Source organism: Cryptomeria japonica, chromosome 8 (genome assembly GCF_030272615.1).
Source record: "Cryptomeria japonica chromosome 8, Sugi_1.0, whole genome shotgun sequence".
NCBI lineage: Eukaryota > Viridiplantae > Streptophyta > Pinopsida > Cupressales > Cupressaceae > Cryptomeria > Cryptomeria japonica.
Genome location: NC_081412.1, coordinates 408,512,838 through 408,536,346, shown reverse-complemented (window position 1 = coordinate 408,536,346; position 23,509 = coordinate 408,512,838). Strand labels below are relative to the sequence as shown.

General features: G+C 40.0%; 1 protein-coding gene across 1 annotated transcript in view; it reads right to left on the bottom strand.

Annotated features, from left to right (window-relative positions):
• Positions 1–23,509, bottom strand: part of LOC131028583 (putative ribosomal large subunit pseudouridine synthase SVR1, chloroplastic) — a 225,056-nt gene that overhangs the window by 86,551 nt on the left and 114,996 nt on the right. The window contains exon 8 of the mRNA XM_057958895.2: positions 18,260–18,316. Within this exon, the coding sequence (XP_057814878.2) occupies positions 18,260–18,316 (57 nt within the window). The remainder of the gene's footprint in view (positions 1–18,259; positions 18,317–23,509) is intronic.

The following is a 23,509-nucleotide window of genomic DNA, read 5'->3' as shown; positions in this document are numbered from 1 at the left end:
GATGATGCTCCTGCACATCAGTTTGAGAAAGACAAACCTATTAAGTATGGGGAGTCCAAGTTAAAGGTGACCAATCTCGAAAGGAAGGACCCCGAAAACATATTGGTGGGGACAATTGTGATCCTGTGTTGAAGGCAACAGCTTTCAAAATCTTCTTGGAGTATAAGGATGTTTTCGCCTGGACATATAAAGATCTGAAAGGAGTGCCCCCCGAGATGTGTGTACATTGCATTCAACTGATACCTGGAGCCCAGCCAGTGCAGAAGAGGCCGTACCAGATGAACAGAAACTATGCCACAAGGGTCAATGAGGAAATAAAGAAGATGTTGGAAGCTGGCATCATCTTCTGGGTCCAGACCAACGAATGGGTGACTCCAATTGTTATTTCCTTAAAGAAAGAGGCTAACCAAATCCAGATCTGTGTCGATTTTCGGTGCTTGAATGCAATCACTATCAAGGATCCTTTTCCCATACCTTCCACGTATAGCATATTGGAAGAGGTAGCCGGCCACAAAATGTATTCTTTCATGGACAGATTTTTAGGATACAAACAGACATCGATAGTCGAGGAGGATAAGCTCAAGACCACCTTCATGGTGGAGGACGGCATGTACGCATATAACCGGATGCCATTCGGTCTATGCAATGCGCCTGCAACTTTTCAAAGGATCATCTTGCACATCTTTGACAAGATATCCGTGGGAAACTTTAAGGCTTTCCTCGACAATTGGTCGATTTCCAGTGGGCAAGACACACATCTGATAGCCCTAAAGGAATGCATGGAGAGATGTCGAAGGGCAAGGTTGGCACTTAACCCTAAGAAGTGCAGATTCATGGTGCCGCAAGACAAACTGCTCGGGCACATTGTTTGTAAAGCGGGGTTGAAGACAGACCCTAATAAGGTCCGGGTGATCGTCGAGATGGAGTCACCCACAGATGTCACAGGGGTAAAATCTTTCTTGGATCACATTGTTACTATAGAAGGTTTACAAAGAATTTTGCTCAGATATCCTACCCCTTGGATAAACTAACTCCGAAGGGTGAGCCATACACGTGGGGGACCCCGGAAGGCGAAGCTTTTGAAGAGTTGAAGACCAGGCTGGTGGCGGCCCCTATCCTTGCATACCCTAATTGGGACAAGGAGTTTCATGTCCATGTAGATGCCTCCAATTTCACAATTGGTGCCACATTAGCTCAAGTGGGTGACCATGGACTGGACCATCCAATATATTTTGCAAGTAGATTATTGTCTAAAGCTGAAAAGAATTACAGCACAATGGAGCGAGAGGCCCTAGGGATGGTATATGCCATGCACAAATTCAGACATTACCTTCTGGCGATGTTGTTCACGTTTTACGTGGACTACTAGGCACTTATGTATCTGGTCAATAAACCAATTATTCAAGGAAGGATCAGCAGATGGCTACTCCTGTAGCAGGAGTTTACATTCACCATCATTGTACGACCCGGAAAAAGACGTGATAGCTGACCATCTATCAAGGATAAGGTCGGGGGAACCGCCAGAGGGGGTTAACGATGAATTTCCAAATGCTCACCTATTCTGGATCACAGTACTACCATCATGGTATACTGCTATCGAGGAATCTCTCCACCTCCGTGTTCCCGCAAGGTATGCTACCGAGGGAACGAAGGAAACTCGTGTTGAGAAGTCGTACATTCCAGATAATCAATGGATTGTTGTACAAAATGGGGCTTGACTAGGTGTTGCGTCGGTGTGTGATGGAGGAAGAGGTGCCAAGCGTTTTGAGGGAGGCACATGGACCCACGGGAGGCCATATGGGACCCGACACAACCGCACGAAAGGTGCTGCTAGCAGGTCTATGGTGGCCCACACTGTATAATGACGCCAGAGAATGGGTAGTGGGTTGTGACACGTGTCAGAGAGTCGGGAAGCCACTGAAGAGGGATTTCATGCCACTCAACCCCTCGCATGCTCAAGAGTTATTCGAGCGCTGGGGGCTGGATTTTATTGGGCCACTCAAGGCCAGTCGTGCCAAGAGGTGCCGCTACATTGTGGTAGCCACGGAGTATTTAACCGAATGGGTAGAAGCGCGGGCCCTGCCTGACAACTCGACCTTGAGTACCGCAAAATTCATTTATGAACAGATAATCACGCGATACGCATCCCCATCCAGTTGACTAGTGACAGGGGTGGACACTTTGTGAACCACATCATCAAATTGCTCACGACTGAGTTCAAAATCTTTCACTCGTTGTCCAGCCCTTATTACCCACGAGCCAATGGCCAAGCCGAGGCTACCGACAAGATTCTAGTCGGAGTGATCTAAAAGTCATGCGATGTCGATGGAGAAGACTGGGAGGAAAAGTTACCCTCTATTTTGTGGGCCTACCGCACCACCTACAAAGTGACTACAGGCCAGACGCCATTTCAACTCACGTATGGGCAGGAAGCTATTGTACCAGCGGAGTTCATGGTGCCAAGCCTTCGCATCGCCATTGAGAACAGACTCGGGGATATGGAGAGCCTAAGAGAAAGGTTATACGTCTTGAACAAGTTGGAAGAGAAAAGGATAATGGCTCAATGGGCCACCGAGGCAGCCCAACAACGCAAGAAGATGTGGCATGACAAACACTTAAAGCGGATGAGGCTAACCCCAGGACAACTGGTGTTGAAGTACAATGGGCGCAATGAGATTAAACCCGGCAAATTCAAGGTAAGGTGGTTAGGGCCGTATAAAGTTCGAGAAGTGGCTGAGAACGGGTCAATCAAGTTATGGATACTGGATGGGCGGGAGGTTTCGAACAGCATTAATGGGTCGAAACTAAAACCATATCATGAGCGCAGTTAGAGGACCGGCCCTAAATCTTCCCGTCGCTCTACTTAGGTAAAACAAAAAAAATGAAAATTATTTTAAAAATTGAAAATCTTTGTACGGTACATACATACCATTCGGTGGAAAAAAAATATATATAATTTTGAAAGAATCACCGTACGGTGCATGCTTACCGTACGGTGGAGGAAAAGTTTTGCGAGCATTGTCATACTGTATAAACTAACCATACGGCGGAGAGGAAAACAAAAAAATGCACGGTATCTACATACCGTACAGTGAGAGGAGAAACGAATCGTCGTGCGACGGAGGAAAATGACCACCGTACGACATATAGTCACCGTATAGCAGGAAAAAGGAAAAGATTTTTTTTGTTTTGTTTTGTTTGTTCGGCACAACGGAGAGGGAAAAGAATTACTGTACGGTATATTCTCATTGTACAGTGAAGGACAAACTACATGTGCACGGGGTACGGTGGGGCCATGGCGACCTTCACCGTGGGGTGAGGCATATAAAAGAATAATGCAATAAAGTTCACTTCCCATGACGAAGGTGGACGGCCTAGTGCGAAGAAATTGTAGAGTGCAACCTAACGCCGCGACAACATCACCAAACCCGTGCGGACTACATTGTCGTCTAAGTTGAGACCCTGTCAATAGTGTCAGTAATCGACGGTAGTGTCTAGCGGCGCGAGGTATAAGGGCAGCCGACGGTGGTATCCGCGCTGACATCTCACAGGATGGTGGAAGGGTTGTCGTGGGACACCTCCGGCAAGACTCGACGGCACGGAGGGATTTGGGTTAGCATTCAAAGGAAGCCACGTGTTGCGGGGATTAAGCACATGCTGAAATTGTATCCCTAACCCTAGTTTTCCATTTATATGTACTGGCATAAACGACAAAACAGAAAGCAGTTAATGGACCCCAGCGGAGGAAAAAGTTGGAAAAAACAGTTGCAGCAGTTATCTGCTACAGTGGTGTCACCCTCTGCCCGCAGGAACGACATTCAAATTTTGCCTTTAGGTGTGAAAGTAAGAGGTGGCATGGGAGACAGCAGCAAGAGTAAGGCACATAAAATAAGATCGAAAGTGCAGGTACAGATGGCGGCAAAAGACAAGGTAACCTTTGAGACAGTCACGTTCGAGGGCTTGAGTGGGGCTGATTGTAGGAAGTGGTGGTTCGAGACACTCCACGACGATGCCATCAAGAAGCAGTTGAGACATGCACAGGTGCATTAGGCTATCCAAATGCCCATCTTTTGTATTAAGAATTTCGAGGTAGTGCTCAGAAGCATGATCCACGCGTATGACAGGCATAAGCGGCAGTTAGTGTTCGATTATGAACACCACCAGATTGTGGTTTCATTTGCGGCAAAGGAGTTTACGAGAGGTTTTGGCATTCCAGGGTCTCAAGGAAAGAAGATTGACAAGAATCAGAAAACTACCGCCAACTTCAAAGAGACGCTCTTGAAGTTGATGTGTCGTAGCCATCTCACGCAGAGGGAACAGGGTAGCTTGAAGCATGAAAGCAAGGGCAGAGGGCTGAAGAAGACTTTTCTATGTGAAGGGAAGTGGAAATGCCTGTTGGATGTATTGAAGAGTCGTCTCATAGGGGTAAGTAGGGCATCCGACATCGCCATTGCCCAGGTTGTCCTCATGAATGGACCAAGGAATAGGGTGGTGTATGACTGAGCATCCCCCTTGGCAGACCGGATGGACAAGTTTATGAGGTTGCAACATCGCACATTTTACATGCCCCACCATACCATAGGATTATTTCTTGACGCAGTGTGCCAGGAGATACCGCTAGGGACCCAGGACCTTCTCGTGCCAAGCGGTCGGGTGGCTCCTAACCAACCACCTATTTTTTATTGGACCTGTTTGGATATCCTAGGGCCAGGAGGTGAATTGCAAACAGGGAAGAAGAGGAAGCGACAAGTGGTGGTTTCAAATCAAAGTCTGAGGCCAACACAGATCGGGAGGATGGCGAAGAGAGTACGGAGGCACCGTCCAGTGATTTATTCCACGCCAGCACAGGGAGTTTTCGGATGGTTGGCAGAGGGGGAGAACTTACAGAGGAGAGAGAGACAACGGAGTCTGCTACCACGTCCTCCATCCCTCTTGTTGAGACAGTTGTTGTCACACCCACTACAGTCGTCCTATTCACACCTCCACCGTCATCTGGGAAGAGTGAGTTCATCCAGCCAATGCCACCTCAGGGCGCCATGACAACTTTTGTGCTGGTCCCAGGTTTTTGGCAGTTGAGAGCACCTATAGACATGACCCCTCCAGGCATGAGCATGGCAGTGGTGGCCTTGCTTGCAACACCAAAGCCATAGAGAGCGATGGGAATAGTAGCTGCTAGAGCAGTTGAGGGAGGGACTCTGATAGAGGAAACCATACTGAGTAGGGAGATGGTGGGAGCAGTGGAAGTCTCAGTAGTAGGGTCGGCACCGTGGGGTGGAGCGAATGTGCAGAGTGGTACCCCTTCTCAGGTGGATATGAGTGCCTAGCTGAGTCGATATAAGATGGCCCCGATGGCACCGGTTGGAGCAGCGGTCCTCTCCCCACAGCGTGAATTGCCGAGCCCTCACGAGATTGTAGACTTGGTCAGAGATAGCTCACCAGAGAACTCGTGGATAGTGCAGGAAGACCATTCACCCATTCGTGAGTTGGTGCTGAGTCCCAAGCAGGAGCAAGAGTTGATACAGAGCCCCCCTCATGATTAGCCACTGCAGAGTCCTCACCAAGATACCCAGGAGCATGGTGTCCCCGCATCTCCGAGAGTGGAGGGTGACAAGGATTTGGAGCAATTTATTGCGGACATGGCCGCCGAAGCTCGAAGGATTGTAGCCTCGGCAGGGTCCCAGGGAGATGCCAGGACAGACAGACGATTGGAGCAGCTGCTTGGGTTTATGAGGGATAGGTGCACGACACACTTTGTCAAGTGTTTGGAGTCAAGGGGGTGGCCTACTACGGAGACCTTGCAGATGATGGAAGATTAGGGTCTCTAGGAGCAGATTGGCGAGACCAGTACACGGTCACTGTTGTGGAGAATAGAGCAGGTCTTCCGTGAGACATACTATGAGCTGAGGAGGACACAATATATTGCTCAAGGTACGGAGACCCAGTGGCAAGAGGCCGTGTCGGCGAGGGAGGAGTTGGTTGCTCGCCTCGAGCAGATGGAGGAGTTGCACAGGGAGCAGTTGGCTCGGGAGAAGGCCTCGTGGGTCGCAAAGAGAACTACCTTGGAAGAAGAGTTGGCCGAAGAGAGGTCGGCAAAGGATGCCTTAGGGGCACGGTTGGAGGAAGCTCGGGAGGACATGGCTATGTTGGAGAACCGTCTCGCTAGTGCCTTGGAGATGGTGGAGAAAAAGGATAAGGAAGTCTTGGAAGCCGCGATGATGGTGAAGACAGCTATGGAGCGACAGATGGTTGCAGAGAGGGACCTGAAGTTGAGGACTGAGCAGGTCTAAGAGTTACGGGCATGCTTGGCAGCCACACCATGAGCATCGGCACCATCCTCACCAAGGACGCTTCCTCAGCCCCATTCTTAGTCATGATTTCTTTTTCTATTGATCATCCCATTTTGTTTTCAGTCGTCAGGAGAAGACCTTGTTTTTTGGGGGGGATGATGTTGGCAGTATATTGTACGTACGAGAATAATAAGTAATTAAGCAATTAGGAAGTACTTTGTTTAGTGATGTAACCGAAGGTAGGTAGTTACGGGTGCGATGATTGTCCCTCGCACCCCCTCGGTACCTTTATATACCATGTGATGTAACTTGTCATTATTACGATTATGATTGGAATGGTATCTTTTCTGTTGGCTAGCAATTGATATACATTGTGTGACTTAATATATTATGACTGTGCTTATCTGAAATCTATGGCATTATTGTTCTTTGTTATGTATTTTGTCTGCATGCATTAAACTGTTCGCCTAGAGGGCAAACACAAATTACCAGCTAGTCATAATGATATGAAAACTTTAGAGAAACAGTAAAAATTGATATACATTGTGTGACTTAATATATTATGACTGTGCTTATCTGAAATCTATGGCATTATTGTTCTTTGTTATGTATTTTGTCTGCATGCATTAAACTGTTCGCCTAGAGGGCAAACACAAATTACCAGCTAGTCATAATGATATGAAAACTTTAGAGAAACAGTAAAAAATATACCAATAGCTCGACCAAGAAGTAAATTTCAAATCACCTCTTATGAAAACAAAAAAGGAATAACCGAAGACGAGCATAAGCACAGTAATATGTATTTATTACTTTATTTTGATAGCTTGATTATCTGATTGTTTGTGTGATTACATCACCTATTTATCTTATTTTTGTATTGGGAAGGGAGTACGAATATGGCTCACACAGGCAGTCTAGAGAAAAAAAAACATAAAGCCAAGCTCCCAAGAAGCATAAGTAGCAACAATTACACATACTCAAGCTTACACGGGGACATGTCCTCACCCCTAGATCCCCCATGTCATTTCAAGGATGGCAAAACATTTGGGGACGTCCCCCTGCTGCACCCACCCCCCCCCCCCAATCTGCAAATTGCTCGAAATGCTGGAAACGCTAAGGAAATGCCAGGGTATGCCTAGCAATCCCTGGGACGGTTGAGGATGTCTAGGAGGTCCCTCGACTATCTCGGGGACAGCCACATATCCCCTGTGGAAATAAGACTTCCAGTCAATGAAAAAAAAAGCATTTGTTTTAAAATATGATTGGCTCTAAAGTGGCATGGGGGTCCCACAAACCCCCCATGCCACTTTCCAACCCTAAAATATCCCCTAAAACTTGAAAACATCATCTCATTTCATTTTGTGTTTGTTGTTAGGTGTGTGCTCTTTCTTGCTCTGAGGATTTTCGTCGCGGTTTAGCTCCTTCAAGGCTGTTGTAGGAATGAGGAAGGGAGATTCAAAGGTGATATTGTACACATTTTATCACATTTTCCTTTGCTTCAAGTTTGGAAAAACTTATTAGCTGCAAATTTGAAGCTACAGTCAAGCAATGTCATTTTATTTCGTTTTCTAAGTTTTTAGCTTGTTAGTAACTCTGTAAATTGAAAAAAAAATCATTGATTTGGTTTCAGACTTTCTAAACATAAAAAAAATACCAAAAAATGAGCAGCAGCTGTAGTGCCAGTCATGAGGGTAGTAAAAGTGAAAATGAAGTGAACACTAGGCCCTTCTATTTCTGAAAATCCAACCTCAGGTGCTATTCCACAAGACCTGTTTTGCATGCCTTTCACCCTCTCTTCTAAAATATGCAAAATGCCCTTTCAACCCAAAGAAACCATTGCTTCAGTTAGCCACGAATTTTGACCACCAGGCTTTGTCATATTTGCAACACTGATTACAATGGGAGCTACACTAGGGTTAGAACCCATCTATTGGGTGAGAGTGGAAATAGTGTTAAAGTTTGTGATGATATAACATTGGAAAAGCAGGTTGAAATGGCAAAGTTGGTTGGAATGAGTGAGGACAAAATCATTGGTACAACTCACAATAAGAAACAGTCGTCTACTGATTTGCATGCCTCTTCCAATGTATCAAATGGAGAGAGTTGTGATAGAGGGAAGAGGAAGGCCACTTCAGATACAGGTGAGAAAAATACAGTGGTAGGGCTAATGAATACACAAACCATGAGCAAGCTGCTGATTCTGTAGCCAATTGTTTTTTATTCCTATGCTGTTCAATTTCATTTGGCAAGCTCACCTTATTTCAAAGCTATGTTGAGAGATGCATTGGAAGTTGGACCCTCTTATGCCCCCCCTAGAGAACATAGATTATGTACCTCCCTCTGTGAGAAACAATATTCATAAGTGAACATGTCGATGGAAGAAATGAGGCAAACATGGATTAGGACTGGCTGTTTCATTGTCAAGGATGGGTGGACTAATATTTGACATATGCCACTCATTAATAATATTGTTACATGCCCTGCTGGTTCATAATTTCTTAGAGCTATTGATTGTTCTAGGAAACTTAAGGATGCTGATTTCCAGTTTGCCATTTTGAAGGAGGCCACAAAGGAGGTTGGTTCTTCTAATGTTGTGCAAGTTGTGACAAATTCAGCTCGTGTTTGTAAGTTAGATGGTTTGATGATTGAGAGCGCTTACAAACATATTTTTCAAACTCCATGTTGTGTATATGCTTTGAAAGGCATTGGCAAAATATATTGGGTGACAATAGCAGTGGCAAAGGCTAGAGACATACAAATGTTTGTATGTAACCATCTCACTTCACTTGCACTATTTCCGTCTTATTCAAAGAAAGAATTCCTCAAACTAGTGGAGACTAGATATGTTAGCTCTTTTATTTTGCTAGAGAGGATGTTGGAGGTGCAAGATGCTCTACGATCCATTGGTGGCTGGAAAAAGTGGGCTCAATCAAAGACCAAAAAAGGGAAGGTGGTGAGAGAAAAGAGTACTTAATGACACTTGGTGGTCCAATATCAAGTAAGAAAAACTGTTTGAGTTTGTAATTTGTTTTACTTTTTATTTTTAAATTTTAATTTTGAAATTTTCATTATTAATAGTGTTAATGTCATAATTTTTAATTTTAGAAGTTTTAATTTTTTAAATGTTGCTCGTAGATATATTTGCTCTATCATATCAACTGTTGTGGGGGTAATCAGGTATGCAAATATACACTCTCCTAGACTTGGAGAGATCTATGAGACTTTTGATAGCATGTTTGATCAAATGAAACAAGCAATTCCTAACAAGGATCTTGAATTGCAATTCTATGAGGAGCATATTAGGCCTATTGTCACAAAGAGGTGGAACACAATTAACTCCCCTCTTCATATGGCTGCCTAACTGAAGAGGTATGCACCTAGACTTGGACAAATGCTTCCTTCTAAGGATGATGAGATGGAGGGGCTTATGGCAGCCCTTCATAAAATGTATAGCACCAAGGAGGCAATCATTCTTCGAGAGAAATGGCTTCAATTTTCCGATCTTCAAGGTCCTACATTCAGCAAACCTGAGGCTGGGATGAATAGGGCCACGATTGCAAAAAAAACCCATTGGATGGTGGAAGTTTCATGGGAAGGACAAACTAGAGTTGAAACAACTTGCCATTCGTTTCCTCTCACAGATTACTAGTTCCTCTGCTGAAGAAAGAAATTGGTCCACCTTGTTGTCCTCATTTTTGTTTTCAAAAATGAAGGACCATTACATGAAATTTTTGTCAAAAAATGAAAAAAAATCTCTATGGCACACTTCCCGAGGCAGAATTTCGCCTAATCCTTGGACTGGCTTAATCCTCGGTCCATCCTCGAACCACGTTTCGAATTTCATCGCATTCTAGGTTCGTTTGCTATGTCTTTCCTTTAATTTCGGGTTTTTTTCCCCCTGACTGCAAGTGGGAAATTTCCCTTGAATTGCAAGTTTTAATGATTTCTTTTGTTTTGGTCTTTGTAGGGAAATTTTTGGCTAATTACAAGTGCACTTTATTGAAAAAAGAACTTTTAACTTACCTTTTATTTCCCCCTTGATGCTTTTTGGCTTTTTAAGTTATGATAGGGATTTGTTGGATAAGTTACAAGTTAATTTTAAATTGCATATTTATAAATAACTTGTAATTCTTTTCTAAAACCCCTATTTTAATGTCTTTTGCTTGTAATAGGGATTTTAAGCCCCTATTACATGTGCAAGTTATTAAAACTTGTTGTAGGGATTTTATTTTCCTTTTACAAGTAATTTGTAACTTGCACATCTCTCTCCAAAACCCGAGTTTGCCTAGAAATGAAATAAAGTGACATTTTAAACTTGCTATTTTGCCCAAAAAACCCGATTTTCTCCATAAAGTGCAAATTGGGGAATTTTAAACTTGTAATTGCATTTTCAAAACCCGATTTTGCCTTGTTGAAGAAAAAGTGACATTTTAAACTTGTTATATGGGAAATAAAACACGATTTTCTCTATTGCATGTAATTTGAAACTTGTATTTATCCTCCAAAAACCCGATTTTCCTCTACTAAGCCAAATTTGCCACAAATTCTTCCCAATTTTTTGTGGAGAAATTCATGGAGCAAGGAGGCGTTTTTGTTGCAAGGCGATTTGTGTGAGCTATGGGACACATTGCTGCTGTTTTGGTGAATGATTCAACCCTTATTTTCTGCCAAACGGTTTACCACGTGATTCCTAAATCCGCATTTTGGGGGATCTAAACTCCACGAAGTTGCAATCTCCTAGGTCGTTTTGCCTTCCTTCACCTAGGTGTTGAAGTTGGAGGGAGATTTGGCCACTTCTTGTGCCATTGGATTTGCATTTGATGCCACGTTTTTCTCCCAAGGCGTTTTTGTAAAACGTGGCAAGGGTTTTTGAATGCAGTTTAAGCTCTATTTAAGAGCTATCCTTTCTTCTTTCAAAAACTAATCATCTTTTCTAAGAGGAATTTTCAATTTGAAGCAAGGTATGATTTATTTCCTTTCTTTGTTTCATTTTCTTGCTTGTTTTTCCTTTCTAGTTGTAAATTTGTGTACATATTTATTTTGCCCCAAAAATCAGTTTTGTGAGAGAGATTTTCCCCTTTGTAAAGCAATTTTTGAATTGCATTGTTCTTCCCCATTTTCCCTCTTTACTTGTATTCAGGATTTTAAATCCCGATTACAAGTTGGATGAAAATCATTGTTCTTCCCTTACGGTTAAAAAAATAATTAACCATCTTTTGTTGAAATTCCAAGTTGCAAAGTTGAAAAATACCCATCCTTCCAAAATCAGGTTTTTAGAACCGGATTGCATGTTCAAAGTTCTTCCCATTCCCAAAATCTTTTCATTTTTATCCATCCATATCGCCTATATCCGTACTTTCCGTTCACATCATTTCCTGCAAGTCTAATTCTCCTTTTTCACTCATTTCTCCATTTTCTGTTTTACAAGTATACTTGCATTCGGGTTTTAAAAATCCGATTGCATGTGCATTTTTCCCAACTTGTATACTTGTAAAATTTTCCTCAAGATCCAAAATTGGTCAAAGTCAAGATTCCTAGCATTTCCCATTTATTTCCCATCTTTCTCTCACAAAAACTTGAAGTGCAAGGGTTGGAGTTCTTCCCATTTGAAGAAGGAAAAATGTTAGTTGCAACTGATTATGATGTTGCTTTAACACTTTTAAGTCTTCATCGCAATATACCAGGTTGTCCTTCAATGTCAAATTTGTCGTCATCTTCAATTCCAAAGAAGATGAAGTATAAATATGACAAGTACCAAAATGAAGTTTCACCGTCTCAAGTTTCATCTCCTTTGGATCGCATAAAAGATACAGAGATAGGGCATGTGGACATGTCAGAATTTGTCAAGAGGGTGGAGGATCCGCAGGATAGCAATATGCAGCGCCTATTGGACAGCCATATCCATCACGCATCTTCTTTCCTAGTGGCCGCCCTAGAACCTGAATTTGTTCTCGCTTGCGCCCATCGCTTTGACAAGGAGACAAGAACCATTAAAAATGATGATAGTGAAGCAATAATCTGCGTTGACACAGATACAACTAAGAAAGTCTTCAGAATACCGCCAGCACCTATTTATATGGAAATTTCAAAAGATAGTGCAGCCGAGTACTATGTCAAGAGGGAAAAAGACTGCAAACATCATATTAACAGATGGATCCATGAGCCACGAGCTGCCTTTTCAAGGTGGGCTAAGTTGTACCGCTGTGACTTTAAGTGGGAAATTGGAGACATCATAACTCTCCTCAGCAGGATGATGGGTCTTGAACACTCCAATGTTTTTGAACCCTGGATGTATCAGTTTACCATGTTCATAAGGCAATCCCATCATATATCATGGGGAGAGATTATCAGCGATGCTTTGTGCGAACAACTTGCAGCAGTCCCTTCCACCATGACTTTCTACATGAATTCATACTTAGTGTATTTGGCAGCGTCACTCAGACATTTCCCTAGTCTTTCTACCAAAGGTGACCGCTCACGTATACCTGTATGGGAATATTATGATCAGCTGCCTTTGAGACCCAGCAGATTGCATTTCAGAAGAGTTCAAGATGCATTCTTCGGTTACTTCATGTGCCAGTTTGACAGAACTCTAAAGAACAAAAGGGTGTCAGATGAGCCATGGGAAAGAGTGAATGAGTATGGGTGCGTGTTTCTTCATTTCCCGACCTTTACCTATATGAGAGCCGGATGTTGTAGTGGGCAGCCATACATGCTCCCTAGATACCCGATTGATAAGATCATACTTATGGAGTTGGGAAGGCAAATCATGGTTGTGCACGCTCATCAGTCTGTCAGACATAAGGTCGGAATGGGGATTTCTACAACAAACCCATTGAAAATTGGCCGGTATTCTCTTGTCACTTCTGTCAAAGCCAAGGCTATGGAGACTGAGATGCAGGAAATTAAACTCAAAAGGTTTAAGTCCAGAGCTGATTTTGACTACCGGGGTATGAAGGAAAAGATCAAAAAGTCCTTCGTGCACATGCATCGTATTGAGGATATCTAGGTAGATCTCCATACAGAAGTGGAGGTTCTCAAGATGGAGTATTGCAGGCTTACTGTTGAACAGGTTATTTATTTGAACTTGGTGGATATTCCACAAGGGATGATTGATGATGGGTATGTACTTGATCCTGAATATATTTCACGAAGGGTTGAGGAAGCTCCACTTCCTTTAATCCAATGGTCGCATAAAGAATGCACGTCCATTCTTGAAAGATTTCAGCCTATCTTGGCTAACACCAACACTTGGCTCAAAGGTAATGGTGTTAGATTCAGCAAGATCAAGGTTGGGAAAGAAGATGACTCTACGGGGCCTCTTGGACGTAAGTCTGAGATTCAGATTGACAATTAAGGAAGGTGCATCATCTTCTGGCACCAGGATCAAATTGCGAGTTAGTCGGGCAGCAGTGCTTCCTCCTAAGGAGACGACAGTTCATGGAAAGGAAAAGTCACGATTTCATGTGCAGGTGATCGATCCTGATAATCCAGAAGAAGCACAGCAATCTGATGATACTCCTAAGTTTCTAGCTTTGGACTCACCTCATGACTTTCCTTCCTCAGTTTCCATTGAGACGCCTCTTTCTCCTCCTGACATAATAGTGGAAGAGTCTCCTCAGAATGTCGTTCCTATTTCAGCATTTGAGCCGCCCCTTGATCATCAACAAGAGGGTGTGCTGGAAATTCCTGAGGATACCCCTGCATGTATCCAGTTGTCAGAGATTGATACTTCCACTTCTGGCTTTGAAGAATTTATGAGGCAATCTTCATGCCCATTGGTTACTGAGCAAACCATGGTCGCCATCCAAACTGATACTCCTCCCAGGGTGACCACGGCTATTCAAATAGAAATTGCTTCTCCTTTACTCGCAGCTGCTACTGAAGGAGAGTTGATGGCTTTACCTCCATGGCTTAGTTCTTTTACCCCAAAGAGGAAGAAGCAAGAAATCTCACCCGATGCCTTTGATTATCAACAACTTAAACAGTCTAGACTCAAGGTTGCTAAAAAGGCCAAGACTATCTCAAGAGTAACTGTTGATAGCAACAAGATGAAGGTGGCTGAAATTGTTGAACCTCTAGCAGATAAGCCACTTGAAGAGATGTCAGCTGCTGATTACAAAGTCACAAGGGTAGAATTGGGCAAGCAAACGCATGAAGTGGTTAAACATGATGTCCAGTATTTTGTAGCCTCACTAATGCAACGATACGATGAACTTCTAGCTAAGAAAGATAAGTTAGAAGAGGACAACCGACAACTTGTTGCAGCTATTCGTAAAATCACAAAACCGACTGGTGAAGTGAGTAATCCTACAATTTCTTACAAGGCACGAGAATCAATCCAAGGAGTTGAGAGAGCTGCTCAAAAGGTACAAGCACTAGAATCTTGGGTTGATCAGCTTCATAATCTATGTGCACAAGTCTTGAAGGAGGTTTTCCAAATGATGGCCAAGTTGAAAACCATTGAAGAACAATTGAACCAAGTTTCTGATACTTTCAAACGGAACTTGGAAAAGGTAGAAGACAGCTTGACTATTTGGCTTAAAATTCTTTAGCAAAAGTTAAGCGTTCTTCTAGAACATCAGGTAATTCCTTCAAGAGTTGTGTACTTGGAATATTAGGAGCTCTTGGAGAATAAAGCCCTTGTTCTTAAGTCACTTATTGAAGACATTGATGATGCTATGAGGTTGCGAATGGAAGTTTTTCAGGATATGGTCTCTCATTGTCAAAAAGCTTCTTGCACCATCATGGGTCATGATGGAGAATTGTTGATAGGAGAAAAGGTTCTTTCTGATCTACAGTTGAAGATCCGTCAAGAGTGGAAAAGTGAACCATTTTCAGTAGCATCCATTCAAGCATTAGTGACTTATCAAGGTTACTTGCGGGAAATTCAATCTTCCTTTGAGAGAAATAATGCCACAATCCTTCGTTGCGACGATGTTATCGTGAAAACCATGAATGTGGCCAAGAACACCCATGAACCGGATCCTGATGAGCTACGAATGATCATCCAGAAGTTCAAAGGATTCATGTCTTTCCATACTGTAGCTTAAGTGTTTTTTTAACACTTAGTTGTATTTTTCCAGATTTGTAATCTTTTAGTCGTAGTTTTTCTTTTGACAAGTTACATGTAAAAGTCTTTTTGTAAATTGCAAGATAAGTCATTACTTGCACTTTTGTAATTACATGTAAGGCAACTACAGTTTGAGTTCAGTTAGGACTGTAGTTGGAATAAGTCTTAGTTAGTTATTGAATAAGTCTTGGTGGTTGAGAGAATCTCTCAAGTTAGTTAGGATCCTCCCACCTTTTTCTCGAGGCTCCTCTTCTATAAATACTTGAGCGGTCTGTTGTAATCTTTATCTTTTTGAAAGCAAGCAAAAACTCTGCCAAATTTGCAGCAAAGAAGTCTTTGAGCTTTTATGTGTAAATCGAAGAATTGAAAGGAATAGAAGAAAATTGCTCAAGCTTTGAGTCTTTGTGCTACATTCTTGAGTTTGTGTTCCATATTACCTTTCTTGCAAGTGTTTCTTTGAGAACTTAATCGAATCAGATTTGCAGTCTTTGAGCTGCAAGTATTGGATATTATTTTAGTTAAAGTAGAAGTTCTATTGGGAAAAAGCTGTAAGACTTTGTGCTTACACGTGTTCTTATCAGAGTTTAGAAGTAAGTAGATTTTATAAGAAATAGCTGTGAGTCTTTGAGCTCACAATTGTTTTTGTTGTCTTGAGTAGAAAGAATAAGATATTTCAGTCTTTGTGCTGTTATAATTTGTTCTTAATAAAATTAGTATAGAAAAGGGTAGATAGGACTTCACATAATCAAGACTTTGAGCTTGATATTGTTGTTCTGTCCCGAAGGAAGTGACGGAAGTCTTTGAGCTTTCAGGAAACTTCATTTTCTTTCTCTCATTTCATTTCGAAAGTTGTTACTGTTGTTTTATATCAAATCGCTATCACTTTTCTGTGAAGAGAAAAGGATATTGCCTTTCTTGAAAGAAGAAGAAAGACTGCTTTCCCATCCTATTTTATTTTCAAAGTTGTAGTTAAATAGGGGGAGCCTTCCCTTAATTAGGAGAGTTTTACTCACACACTGTGGTTGAAACCACAATTTTGTATATTTCCCCAAGTTTACAAAATTTTCAACCAACACACCTATGGCTTCATCCATTTCATTAAGAGAAATAGGCTTACCTCTAAACGAACTAAAAAACTAGTTGCAACTCATGGTGCATTGAGACTTCAAGACCAACAAACTGTTGAGTATCAACAAACTCTAGCAGTGAGTTAGGATGTTGATCTTGAAGATGTTAGGCAGATTGACAAGGAGGTGATCCAACTAGGACTAGTTGGGCTACCATTGGATGATCCAATTCAAGCAGAGAGTGATTGTGACACAGATGGTTCTAAGTCTTTGGATATTGATAGCCCAAATGAGGCTTAGTCTCATAGATTGTTGTATTTTGATGCTTGAGACTTTTGGATAAAGATAGCCCATGGTATTTTGTTCTCTTTTCCACACACACACATAACACATACAATTTCTACATTTTTCACCATTCACATATGAAGCACTACAAATTTATATTTGCCTACATAAACTTTTATAAATTTGTTACCCATAAATTTGGAAAACCCTAGAAGGATATATCATTTCAACCCAATCTCATACTCCACACACACAACTGTGAAACCTATATGAATCCACCTATGTAATTGGCTAGAGAATATCTTTCACTTTCGAAGCCAATCTTCACCTTAGGATTTTCATCCTAGGGTGATGCTCAACTCCACAACTAGGGTTTCAATAAAATATCAAATGCCAAGAATGAATCAAATGAGTAATCTCAACCTCATTTTACAATCCCTTTGTGGAACATTCAGGAATTCTATTTTAAATTCCCTTGTTTTTTTAATAATAATCCTTTTTGTTCCATATAAGTGACTTTATACTCCGACTAAATAATTAACATAAGTTGTCTCTTGATTGTTGCTCTTTTGACAGCTTAACATTTAATTATTAAAATATTTTTCCAAATCCAGCCAAAGTTATGAAAAACATTTTCATATTTTAGTGGCTACGCGCACCATAAGGAAGTAAGTCACCTTTTGGTTTATTTTGATGTCAAGTTTTGCCAATTGATTGAAGAAGTACTTTTTGGATCACTTATGTGGTTTCCACATTCTAATTTGTTGTTGACATTGGAAACTGCATGCACTTTTTCCACTCAAGTGATTTTAATCCAAAAATGACATTCACTCTCCTTGGTGCACACTTAGGTATTTCGAAGGCATTTTTGAGTTTTTTTATAATTGGGACTTGTCATTATTTCCCCAAGGCATGCTTCTCATAATCCATGTATCTTGTTTTGTCACTTGAAATCAATGAAATTACCTCTCCATCAAGATAGCTTACAAAAATCTCAATGATAATTTCCCTTCCTTGGAACTTCAATGCCATTCCTCATATCCAAATTGTTGCTTCCACTTTGCCTAATTTGCTCAAAAACCTCATTCCATAGGTCTTGCACGAGTGTCAACTAGAATTGATGATGATATCATTGACAAATACTGCAAACAAGGCCTCAAGAATGGGTTACAAATGAGGAAAGATGAGAATTTAGCTTACAACTTAGAACAATACGAAAATTTTCATGTGGGTACAATAGTTGGCAACCAAATTTCTTCAGCCTCTTTTTGTGGTGAGTGTAAGCATAATCGTGGAATGCTTAGAGTTACAAATGAAGAATCATGTCCCAATCTTGATACAAGAATAGCAGTGACATTCTAGAAAGGCTAAATTATACATAGACAGGTAGGACAGAAAATGAAGACCATATAGAAACTATTGTTAATATAATTGCATGCAAAAAATAGAGTAAATTAAAAACAATGAATGTACAGTATTTTGAATGGGCATGTCCATTTCTCATTTTAGTAAGAGAACTTTATTAATAAAAATGAGAAAAATCATACTTCCAGTCCAGCATTCTCTATTAAATGGCGAACTTCATGCTTTCTGCCCTCTGAAACCTGCAACCAAAAATAATAATTTGGTGATTGATCTATACAAAAGTTCAACAAAATTTTCTCTAGTCATCAGTTTTTGTAAAAGAACAGAATCTTATATCAAACAAAATTTCTATTAAAAGAACCATCAAAATAATCATAACGTCACTCCAAAAACTCTTATCCAATGACTTAAACCAAACTAATTATACAAAAGAGCTTTCAAATATGTTTCTGATTCTGTTATAAACAAAAATAACATTTTGTTTTAACTTTACCATTGCATAGGTTAATGACAAGGCCCAATATGAAAAGGACGGCTATTGAATTTTGTTTCATGGGGATTCAGGAATATGCTTTAAGTTAGAATGCATGTTTTTACTGCAATTATCCCTAATGGTATTACTTCTATTTAAGCATGTTGCTTAAGGAAGAGATGTGCTATAAAATAGAATACATGGATTGGAGCCCTTTATCAGGCCATAAAAGTAACCTACTTTTAGAAAGTTTATCATCATCAATCAATGCCAATAGACATTGCAAAATTACTACCAAATCGGTGCTTCATCGAAAAGTCCTTCACACATATCTAACCCTTGCCAATGCTTTTGTAGAGTTCTTTTTATTATAATTTCTGATAATCTACAAATATAACATAAACAAGCATCTCAACCAACTGATACAAATACTTAGTTCCTTACAAGCAAAACAATGCTTAGCTCCTTAAAAGAAATAACTTAGAAATTACTGTTAGAATCCAAATAGTGGAAGCTCAAGAGTCATCACTTGAAAATTCCACCTTAGATGTCACTTTGGGGATTTGAACTTGGATCTCCACAACAAGATCCAACACTTTAACCACTTGGTCTCAACCCCTCTAACTTTTATAGAGAATTCTAAATTCCTTTTTATACTTAAATTTTATATATTTCTATTCATTTAAAATAAAAAAGGATGATCTCATCGACTTCCTCATATTATATATGTGGCAAGCGTGCGTGGCACCTAACATTATTAATGAGACACAAAATGAGCATGGTAAGGAAAGTAGCAAACATTAGAACCCAATTTTGACAGAATCTAAAGTGCAACACAAAACCGAGACAACATTTACAAGCAATGAAAGAACATTGAAGTATCCTCGTCTTTGTTCCCGATAAGAACAAATTTTATGCTTCCAAATGTCTAATCAAAAGAAGATAGGTATCCCAAGTATAGCAATTAAAGACCACATGAATAAGAGGTAAAAAGTTCAGCAATGGAATATTTAGGTTTCTCCCCAAAGAGATTAAGCAGGCTCTTGTAAGGAATTCATGGGTCAATTGATGCCCATAAAATGTTATAAGATATAGAAGAAAATTTTACATTGACTGTCATGAAGCTATTACTAATATGGAGCAAAAGGAATGTCACACAACTTTATATTGCAAAATAAAACTATTACTAACCAAAATGCTCATAATTCTTTTGCTTCTACATTGATGGCAAGTCGCACAGCTCGATATTGCAACTATTACAAAATCTGGAAGTAATGAAATGCTTAGCATAATGGCAAGCCTTTCAAATTACAAACTCACAATTAAAATAACTAAAGCTAGTTTTAGTTGCAATCCTTCCATAAAATACAAAATTCTAAATCTGGTAGAGAACCACATAGATTATCATTAAAAATATAAATGTTAAGAAGTAAATGATTTTCTAATGTTGTGGTGGCATGGCCATCCAATTACAAAACTAAAATCAAATATTAACTATATTATTTCTCACAATAAACAACATAAAAAATTACATTATTATAATGATCTAAAATAATAAATATCAACTGTAAAAAAAATATTACTTCCGAAAAATGGCAAGGAGCAGAGACTTGCACAAAGGTGTGAATAATGCAGATCAAAATAGGAATCAAAAATCAGATAAACAAAAGAGTATTGGCGATACAAAAGATGATGTGTTTGCATATTCTCCTATCAAAGCTAATCCTGTGGACATTCATGTATCTTAGTTGTAGATAAAGTTGTAGAAGCATTAGAACAAATGACAATCATCGTGAAAGTAATCGAGCACACAACAAGCAGAGAGGAAATTACGGCTTGGGCTGCGAATCAAGCGATTAAGGCTACAATTAATTTCTTGCCCAAAAATTTCTTCATATTGGACTTTGAATTGGAGGAAGATCAAAACAACATTCGGAAGCCCCATGGTGGTTCAGTGAATCTCTGATTTATACTCAAAGATGGACAAGGAATTTCAATCCTCTAAAAACTACACCTTGCAAAAGAGCATATTGGATAAGACTCTACAACTTACTTCTTGAATATTAGTCTAGAGATTCTCTCTGACTAATTGGCTCAAAACTTGGGCAAAAGCTCGAAATCGACATGAGTGATAACGATTCTATATTATATGCATATGTTAAATTAATTTTAATTTTTCCAATCCCAAAAATCATTCGATTAACCACCAATGGTGGATTTTGGGAGCAAAAGATTGATAGAAAGAAAAGTGTTTTTATTGTTTGAGATGTCGTAGCAGATACCATTGCAAAGAGAATTGCCCTAGACCATCATTAAAGAGATGGGTGCGAAAGGAAACTCCCATGAAACCTACCAAAACTACCAATCTACTTCTAATTGCAAACGGAAACATGGAGCATGCCCCTTCTTCGGGTGCGGCTATTTTAGGGAGTTCGGAAAATAATAAGAATATAATCAAGGTTTCAAATGAAAATAATAAGACCAAAATGATTAGTGGGGCGACTTTGATCCCATAGCCAGAGGAGTGCATGACCCCTAAAACAAATAAAAAAGAAATTAATTTGAACGATGTTGGAATAGAGGCTTTAGATAGCAGAATGACAGAAGACGAAGTGGATTCGGATAAATGGGATTTGGGGGGAGAATCTAATCTAAATGATTTAGGTATTATCGATCAGAGGTGTGTAAGTCTGTCTGCCTCCAAAGCGCTTGGGAAGACTAAAAAGGGTACTGGACATGGTAGGAAGACAAGAAAACAAAAAAAGGAAGGGGAGGCTATTGAAAAAGGCTTCATAAGGATTAAGGAATATATGACCAGATCCAAGGGATGCAAATCCTCCCTTGGAGGGCAATGAAGATCGCCACCTAGAATGTCAAGGGCTTAAATGCCCTTGACACACAACACATGGTGAAGTGTTATCTAAAAAAACTGGGATTGGATATTGTACTACTTACGGAAACCAAGTTGAGTATAGAAGATACAGTTGAGTTCACTAACTATTGCAAATCCTAGTCCGGCTTGTTCCATGGTGCGGTTGGGACTGCGAGCAGCCTGGGAATACTATGGAAGGAGGGTAATGTGACAATGACACAAATTGAGCTTCACCAAAATTGGATGGCCTACCAAGTAAGTTGCTCAAATTTGGACTTTGTATTGTTTAATGTCTATGGTCCAATTAAAACAGAGGAAAAACAAGCTACTTGGGACTTTACTGTCACAAGGATAAGAACATTGAATCCATAATAATTCACAATCAGGAGAGATTTTAATGCAATTTTGGACTTAAATGAGAAAAGAAGTGGTCTAAACAAGATTAATAGAGCTATGTGAAATATCCCACCCTGATCTGGACATTTGTTTTCTTGAAGTGTGTATTTTCTAATTTATTTTTTGTTTTTTCAATTTTATTTTTTTTTGATATTTTTGAATATAATGGAAATGAATGCTGGAAAATGAAATTAAACAACTCCTAATACTAAAAGATAAATAACTTCACCAAACCCACAATTATTATTTGCATCAAATTTAAATACTGAACATACCCCAGTCCAAACACCTCAATGGGCAACACAACACCCCAAACTTCCAGCTAGAAAGATGAATTTGCTGACTAAAGGAGGACAGCTGCTGATCAAGACTGGTACGGCCTGATTTAGGGTCTGAATCTGATCTGAAAATTCACTCCCAAACCCCACGTTGGCCCTAGGAAAGGTATGTCATGATTTGGAGATGGTACAGCCAGCAATTGTGAACCTCCAATGCCTCTAATCTGCAATTTAAACTTTCAATCTGCTCCCTTTCAATCTCTTGAAAATCTGATTGAATTTTGATGAATTGAATCCAATGAAGCACAATTATAACCTCTGAATGAGATTATCAAATTGAGTGCTCTTGGGTGATCTTCCACACCTGCAAACACTGTTCTCTTTGGGGGATCATATCCTCAAAAATCTATGGCTTTCACAAACCAACAAACCCTTGCTTAAGATCTCCATGTGAAATTTGCAAACGCAAGTATATGAAAAAACTCTCAAATGAGCTTTTTATATCTTCCCCAAAGCCCACATCTCACTTGGCTTTTTATATCATTTTAAATTATTTGCTTTTTTGATGCTTTAAAAACTTCATGGTTGGCTCCCCCTTTATGGCTTTTAATTAATCACTTTATGAGATTAATATATTTAACTCTTTTAACCCCTTCTCATAAAGTCATTTAATATAATCAATAACATTAAAGTCAATGCTTGATAAGTCTTTAATAAATTAAATTAAATCATTAAACTCCAATAAATGCCAATAACAATTCACGAGACTAATCCTACCAACTTTCCAGATATAGCCATGATGCCCACTGATCATCCTATGACTTACTATATATAGTAATTATGATCTAAATGTCCAAGTGTCTTACTAAAAATAGTGTGTATCAAAGAGCCCCAAATGATCTCCAGAAAGCATATCACAAATAAATTGGGACACTAAGCTAAAGAATACTGAAATAAGAACCAAAAGGTCAGCTGAAGAGCCATAAAACACCCTCAAAAGGGTCCCCTAATCACCATGTTAGCCTACAAGGACCAAAGTCATATGATAACCTCTAGAAATGGATGATGCTTAGGAAGGGAACATGAAGAGCAGACAAATATACTGAGAGGGGTGGATGAATCAGTATATCAATAATCTTTTACTTTTCACAATTGATTAGATACAATAGCAATACTTTGTAAAGTTTAATTGACTACACACGCAAGTTAGAACACAAAGGAACACAATGTCTACGTGGAAACCCTAATGGGACAAACCACAACTGTTGCCGGGAATAATCATTATGTTATGTTGTCATATTATGTTTATGTTGTCATCCGTAATAATGAGTTACGGCGGTCAGTTAGTTAGTCGTCCCGAAGGGCAATTGGACGCGACGGTTGGTCGCACCCCTTCGGGTATTATATATTGCGT